Here is an 8093-nt window from a genome sequence, read left to right as displayed (position 1 = left end):
ATTTAGCATACGACACACAACAACTGACAGAGAACTGCCAGAGCAGAGAGAGGAAACAACTAGATGCACACCCACACGAAGAAACATACACACAGTATCTACTTTAGCACATATATGTTACCTCACATACCACATTCACAAATGTACATTAACACAGCCAGCCCTCCCCCCCCCCCCCCCCCCACACACACATATATTAGAAAAGAAGCACAAAAAGGTCAGCACATTCACACACACACTCACTGTTCAGCACACACACACACACATGCACACAGACATAGAGAGAGGTAGTTCTCTAGGCTGTCATGCATTCCATCTTCACTAATGAGCCCTTTATCCAAGCACCTCTTGGGGTTCCATTTCAATAAGCATGGCAAACATGGCCACGAGACAGGCAATACCTTTAGCTTGGGTTGGGGGAAGAGTGGATCGAGGAGCACTTATGAAACCCCTTCAAGTACAGCAGGGAATGTCCATCAAAGTGAGAGCTTTCACTTCAGTCTTGAACACAAAGCACAATATTCCTTAATGGAAAATGCGTGGAAGGGTGTTTCAACTACAACCCTCATATCAGAAGATATTTGTTAAACCACTGAAAATGTAATAATGATATTATTAAAAACACATTAGTATAGAATATGGGCATGTGTTTTTTATTAAGTAACACTGATTATTGCCTTGTTCTGTAAACATCTATGAACTGCAGCCTCTATGTGTTTGGTGTGACCACCAGGGATACAAGAGAAATGCTACACGACCTTGGCAATGTTTCCTTGGGTTTGACACACTTCAGCTGAGCTTGAGCTACGCACACAGACACACACACACACGCACACACACACACACACACACACACACACACACACACACACACACACACACACACACACACACACACACACACACACACAGCTAAATCATTCCATTAAGTGACTCTGACGCAGAAGTGAATTATTAAATGAGAAAAATATCACAAAGTGATATTCCAATTACTTTCATCCTAGCCAGCCTGAGAGCACAGACAGGGTAATGTACTGAAGATAAGGTTTATTATATAATACAGGTTTTAAAAACATGTCTGACTGTCTGTAATGTTTCAGTCACTGACAGTGCCAGCCATACTCTTCTCATCACTGATATCACATTTCCATTTTTTTTTTTAACACTGGCAAACAAGCAATGGATTAACGTGTCAGTATTTCACAACTGTAGGCCATGGTGATGAGTCCTTGTTGCTAAATAGACCCATTTTTATGACAAAACATTTTTTAATTTTGTATGACAAGATCCTTGTCAGCTCTGATGTATGAGCTCAGCTGGCTTTGGGCCGGATCAGGCCCGGTTCTGGGTCACATCTGGTTCAGGGTCAGTGGGCATCTGTGTTGTAAGGCTTATGAATGTCGTTATAACTCAAGAAAGAGCACAGGCCATGCTTCAGTAGACATAGAATGTGGGCTCTATCGTGGTCAAATGTAACTGCAGAACCTGGTCTACATGTAATGCCATTGTTTAAAAGAGCTTCTATTTTCTAGTAGAAATTACCTGTGTATGAAAACTGTATCTGGTTTAGTTTGTGATATTATATTAAATCAAAAGATATTCTACTGAAAAATAAGATATTCTACTGTTGTTTTTTTCTTGTGACCATAACATCACATGAACACTGCTTTAACATAAAGTACAGCCTACTTTTCCATTGGCGACATCGTTGTCATAGTTGTGACCCATGGATGGTTTTTCTTTCGATATTTGCTTAAAACAATAACTAATCAAAGATGAAGGGGGATAAACAACCTCACAACGATGACTGGATTATTATAACTCCGTAACACAGTTTACAACTGTGGAGCACTGCTGTGTGTGGGGCATTAAGTCATGCATTTTTATACAGGCACATCGTAGTTGTCCTATTACGTCATTTCCGGAAGTTGGGGTCCTTAGTCTTCCCGGTGTTGCAAAAGAGCCCGTCAAGAGGGACACTTTTTGATCTCCTCCTCACGAAGATTTGTTTAAAAAAACAACATGTATTACAAAGTCAGTGGGGTTACGGGAAAACTAACGGGAACAACATCGGCCGCCTATGCCCCTCAGGTAGGCAAAGAAATGGGTTTGCGGATGAACAGAGGTTTTGGCAAATCTGATGTGACCTTCATGCAGTCCAAAAGGAAGTTGCTAGCTAAAATAGCAAATTACCTAATCCGTAAACATGTGGTAATATTAAGCAGTGTTGATCAATAGGGTGATACAATTAGGCTATGTTTTGGATGTTACGCTGTCGTGACTTCATCAACTAAACTGGCTAAGGATATTCCGAAATACTGACTAGCTCAAATATGTCAGAGCCTAACGTTAACATTGCATTGAAATGTGAACATCATGCTGAACATAAGGCGCGTTTATCCTGGCTTAAAATGTGAAAACAAGACCTAAGTTAGCCAGACAACATTTGGCTGTAGTATTTTCAGCCGGGAATTTGTCAGGTAACGTTAATGCTAGCGAATTAACCGAATCCATATGAAGACAGGAAATTGACTGACTGTAAGGTTAACGAAGCCGGTAGCTAGGCAAGATTAAGTGAATAGTTATCTTGAGTAAACGTGGCTTTGTTCATAGAAATTAAGTTAAGTATTAAGTATTCATCACCTAACAAACGTGGCACTGTAGAGCTTGTGACCCCTAGCTTAGTAGCTCATACCACTAACAGCAGTTTAACATCAATAGGCCGTCCTGTCGCGGACGTGGATTAATGTAAAGATACTGAAATATTGACATTCTTAAACTGGCTAACGTTTTAAAAACAATAACTCACTAACTTCAGAGTGGTCGTCATTTGATTGTAAGAAGCTGCAATTGATTTGGTTTTCAAATATACGGTCAACTGTTGACCTGTCCCTAGACATCCCTCGTTTAACCTTAGTTAGCCTACCCTTTTGCTGCTTGACCAGCAGGCAGCATAGCATGCTATCTTGTGAATTTCGTGTAACATGCTTATATGATAACTTTGATCGTGGCGAGTTTGACTTATCGGCAGGAGGAACGTATCTTACCCCGAGTCTGTTGCACAATTGCTTCTAATTTCAGTACAAAAACTACTCTTGTTTCTGATGCGTAAGCAACAACATTGACTGATGGATTGCTGTCTGTGTTGTGTAGGGGCTTAGGGCAGCGGTTCCGACGGAGCCCCTTCCCATGACCTTCGCTGTTCCTACCAAATTGGTGTCTGAAACATCAACGCCTGTGGAGTACCTGGGTGTCAACAAGGTTCAGGATTGGCAGAAGATTTTCCAGGTACAACTTTTAAAGCTCTTTGCTACACAAGTTATTGTAGGGATATGCATGCATCAGTGTGTGTTTTAGCGTTGCAATTCTTCCAGAACAGCATGGCTCACTGACCTGCAGATAACACTAATCCCTCTCCACAAGAGAACAAACGCCCTATTTGTTTAATCAAAACGGAACTATATCCATTGGCGTGGAATTCAAATATGTTACTGATATCCTTGCCTTTTAGAGTCAACTGCATATATTAATTCTCTTGAACTCCTTTTGTAGAAGTCTGATGGCATCCCCATCCACCTGAAGCGTGGAATCATCGACAAGCTGCTGTACCGGACCACCATGGGGCTGACGATAGGAGGGACCCTCTACTGCCTGATGGCCCTTTACATCGCAGCTCAGCCCAGGAAGGGCTAGTGAAGCCCCTGCCCACCCCCAAGCCCCCCTCAGAACTCACAGCCTTTCTACCCCCCACCATCTCTATCTCCCCCCCCGCAATCCAACTTATTTGTGCAGAGGAGCAATGCTTTGGATAGTGTTGATTACCGCTTCCCTCACATTTGAGCAAAGAAATGAGTTACACTGCTAACAACACTCTGATTCGATCGCTATATCATTACCTGCAATTGTATTGTTTCCTTATTTATACTTGATCGTGTAATTGAATGGACTGCCCTGCCTTTCTGCTACAGGTCCCTGTGTAAGAGAATTCATTCCTGGTGATGACTATACTCTTAATCAGTGGTTCAGACACAGGTTACGTCTTAGGAGGTTGGAGTGAGCATGTATGTGACCGTGTCCAGTCTCCACCAAGTTTGACCCCTTTGGGGTTACAGGGTCCTGGAGGTTTAGCCTCAGCATGTGTCCTATGATATTTGAGAGAACGTGCATCATCTTCCCATTATAGAAATGACCCCAAAAGTGGTAACAGATGGAGTTGTGTGGTCTGACTGCAGTGGTGGGTACACATTACACACGTGGGCCTACCACCTCAGTAATCAGACACCCGCACGTAGCCTGCGCATCAGCTGCTGACTCTTCTAACACAGGAAAGGCACATGACCAGGAAGGTGCAGTGGCCTAAATATTCCCCTATCTTGGAAGGTTTAACTGTCACAATAAATATATTTTATTTCAAAAAAAGTGAGAGAGAGTCCCTGCCATCTTTTTTCTGTGTTCTTCAGTGAGTTTAATGACCATAGCAAGATGTCCGCCTTTAACTTTTTTTGAATATAACTTCTGCCTTTGTGTTTTTCCGATATACCTCGTGGCCTTTTGTCTATGCCTGAGTGTGCCACTCCTATGTGTCCCTCTAGGAACTTAATACCAGGTCGTTTTCAGAAGAACTAGTGCTCATTCGCGGACCACACTTGAGTGGCGGCATTAATGAAAAGCAAGTCTTCCCTCAGTGCCCTCTCTGACCCCGATCACATTCAGACCGCAAACGCTGTCAGGCATCCAGACTCACGTGCCGCCACCCGAGACATGCCTTCCCCTTGTCTGACCTGAGGGGAATGTGGTAAGCCTTCCCCTTGTCTGACCTGAGGGGAATGTGGTAAGCCACTTCATGTGTTGTATTTAAGTCCAGCATGGCCTCTCAATGCTGTGGGTAGGGAAAGAACAGCAGCACAACGCCTCAGGGTGTGTGTGTGTGTGTGTATTTATTCCTCCGGTGGCCCATTTCAAGTTTCCACCTGAGTTGAGCAGTTTTATGAACCAACACAAAGATTTGTTTTTGGCCTGTAATGGATAGATTAGTGCAGAGTTGGACAGGAAATGATAGGGAGAAAGGTGGGGAGTGGACAGGAGAAATGGCATCGGGCCGGATTCGACTGTAACCTCCTTGAGCTTCAAGCCCGAGTGTGGTCAAGGCTACTGTGTGAGCTACAGTGCCCCCTATGAACCAACACATTTGAAGAACCACTGTGGTAAGGCCATTGGGATCACCTATGAAGCCAAGGAACCTTTTTTGTCTAGTGAGAGTGCTGTGGTTCGTCCTCTGATGTGATGTTATGGTATTGAAGAGGCCAACAACGGAGCATGCTCAGTCTGGTAGAGTTTGATTGATGGCCCACCTCACAGTAAACATGACTTGTCAGCTTGTCATGTGGAATTGATGAGTCTCTCATGAGTGCAGCACAGAGTTGAGAAGACTTTGTGTCATATGCTGTACCACAGTAGATTGAGTGAACACATTTTATGCTTAGAGAAAACCCAGTCCATTAAAGCACAAGAGCTTTTTTTGGGGGCGATCAAGGTTTTCCCGCTATCATTTCTACTACACTCTGGTCATTACAGGATGCTAATGTGAGTACCAGGCTTATCGCCATCGGTTACACAGGCCCCATGAAAGCATTCCAGACTCATCACATCATTCTATTACATTAGTGTCATAAGACATCTCAATGGAGATCCTATCAGGAAACTGGATAGGGAGGGGGGTTGTTAGTGTTAAATTGCCTGACAATTTCTGATGGTCAAGAGTACAAATCCATTGTAGAAACAATGAAGAAAATGTAATGCTCTGTTGAGGCAGGCCTGCTGACAGAAAGCCATAGTTAACCAGATCCCAATCATAACAGTCGTATAAAATATGACTGAAAGCAGCTGAAGGGACAGAGTGCGGGGCTGTGTTGGTCCGCTCTCCATCACAAAGAAGATGCTTTTATGTGGTCAGCCATCAAAACAGGTCATACAGAAGATGCTCATTTTCAGAGGAAACTCAGTGGGTGTTCTTTGTAATAAAAAACCCCCACAAAAGACGGAACAAATAAAAAATCAGAAAAGTGTCGAAAGCAGTGCCTTAGCAAAGGAACATGAACAAAAGCAAGAAATAAAATGGTATTGAATAAGACATTGAACGGAGTTATGAAACGTAATGATAATTATTGTCATTACGTTTCATAACTCCGTTCAATGTGTTATTCAATACCATTTTATTTCTTGCTTTTGTTCATTTTAAATGAAAAATAAATGAAAATGTTTGTCTGGAGGACTGTTGTGGAAAGCTGTACCAAAGCTGACTGATCTGAAAAAAGAGAAATTAATGTATTTGTTTATTTTGTTTTTGTAGGTATTGATTCTTGACTCTTATGAAAGTAGCCAGTGGTAGAAAGGCATTGCCTGAAGAGCTAGACGACAAAGCCCTATTGATTGATTCGGGTGAAACAATCACGTACCAATCAGACGATCCTGTGGTTACTAGACCATCAGGATTTCTGCCAGAGCAGCTCAACGATCTTTGCCAAGCAGCCGGAGGAGTTCAGTGAATTATAAAACCTGGAAGAACTTTTTGAAAGTGGAGACCTTGGTATTTGGTAAGATGTGAGAGTATTTTATCTACCTTTAAAGAGCAATCATGCTTCCAGCTATCTTTGTGAGACGGGATGTTTAGATATTAAAGCAGCAATAAGGAGTTCTGTTCCGAAACTAGCATGCTAACTACCTAAAAGGCATGCAAAACATTTCAAACACCACCAGAAGCCCAGTTGACACTGATAGAAACTTGCCAACACACAAATTGGTGTCTTTTGGCAGTACAGCTGGCAATGACATGCAGTGAAAGCTTTTCTTCCATTTCTGCAAGGTGTCCTGGCTAGGAAGCACAGAACTAAATAGTGCATATCCTGGATGGCTATTGGGAAAGACACAGGTGTTTATCGGTCCTTCACATGACCATATGCTATAAAAATGAATTTGAGGATGGTACCAAAACTAGTTGCCTATAAAACCATACCTCAAAAAGTGTCAAATTGCCCGACGCTTGTGTGGCCTAAATTGACTTATGCTACCAACGCGGGGACAGTACATTGTGCGACTTGCAGTATTTGTGGTGCGTTCGACATACCAGCGGCCGCGGCAGACGAGCTCTGATAGATTGATTAATAGGAGATAAATGGATACTTAATTAATCCTGAGGGAAAATCAGGCGAGCCAAATTAAATTTCACTGTTGCTCATTCAAATCAATGGAACTTTTTGCAACATTCTGAGGAGCTGGCAGCCAGATTAAATGGCTTGTCGGGCCTGATCAGGCCCGCGGGCCTTGAGTTTGACACATGTGCTTTAAAGGCACAGTACGCATTTCTGGCAAAAGGTTGTTGATATTTGAGTTTAACAGCCAATCAAATTACTTCCCTCCTTTCCATGCTGCTTCAGCAATGTGTTGATTGGTTGGAATAGTACATGGCTCTGTCCAAGCTATTTCGTTTGTTTCCCTTTAAAAATGATTTACTAACACTGGAGTTTTCTTTAGTTTTTTTTTTAAGCTCATATCCAATTGTCAGTAAGAGGAACAAATGGCCCTAAATTGACAAAAGTGTACCACATCAGAATGGTGGATCGTGCCTCGTAACTGAATTGTTGATTGATTCGGCTGGTTGATGGTGAGGCCATTACTCTGCCCAGAGGGGATGTGCCAAGGGTGGGGACGGGCTGAGTGGGAATATGCTGCCGTTGGCACGGTGAGTGATGGAGGCGTGCTGGGTAATCTAACAACCAAAGCCTTTCTGATGGGACTGTTCTATCTTCACAGGGAAGGATGCTGCTGTGGCACACTTTCTGTCTCGCTCTAAAACTCTTTCCCTCTCTCTTTAGGAAAGCGGTCCGGATCAGAGGCTTTGATTGCATCTGTTATTTATGGTCTTAAACACTCTTATACACATCTTATCTCAGACACAGCGCATGGCCCATTACATATAATTGCCTGCTATATTACTGGGAGTGCTTAAGAAACATGCTCTTCCCAATCCTTGAAGTGATGCGCACACACACACACACACACACACACACACACACACACACACACACACACACACA

The 8093-nt window shown here is 42.9% G+C and overlaps 1 protein-coding gene across 1 annotated transcript; it reads left to right on the top strand.

The window, feature by feature from the left end:
- The first annotated feature begins 1941 nt into the window (after window positions 1-1941).
- Window positions 1942-4423, top strand: cox7a2l (cytochrome c oxidase subunit 7A2 like). The gene is made up of 3 exons (XM_080848804.1): window positions 1942-2091; window positions 3154-3288; window positions 3553-4423. Exons 1-3 carry the CDS (start codon window positions 2023-2025, stop codon window positions 3691-3693), a joined length of 345 nt encoding a protein of 114 aa, XP_080704930.1. The 5' UTR covers window positions 1942-2022; the 3' UTR covers window positions 3694-4423.
- The last annotated feature ends 3670 nt before the right edge of the window (window positions 4424-8093 follow it).

The sequence above is a fragment of the Sprattus sprattus genome (assembly GCF_963457725.1).
Source record: "Sprattus sprattus genome assembly, chromosome: 12".
Taxonomy (NCBI): domain Eukaryota; kingdom Metazoa; phylum Chordata; class Actinopteri; order Clupeiformes; family Clupeidae; genus Sprattus; species Sprattus sprattus.
Note: the sequence above shows the minus strand (reverse complement) of the source record. Positions and strands in the feature narration are given on the sequence as shown.

What these genes read in the sequence shown, in the direction of transcription:
- cox7a2l (XM_080848804.1), top strand. Translation starts at nt 2,023, where the DNA reads ATGTATTACAAAGTCAGTGGGGTTACGGGAAAACTAACGGGAACAACA. An exon ending in CGGCCGCCTATGCCCCTCAG is followed by an intron (nt 2,092 to 3,153) that starts GTAGGCAAAGAA and finishes TGTGTTGTGTAG; the next exon opens with GGGCTTAGGGCAGCGGTTCC. An exon ending in ATTGGCAGAAGATTTTCCAG is followed by an intron (nt 3,289 to 3,552) that starts GTACAACTTTTA and finishes CTCCTTTTGTAG; the next exon opens with AAGTCTGATGGCATCCCCAT.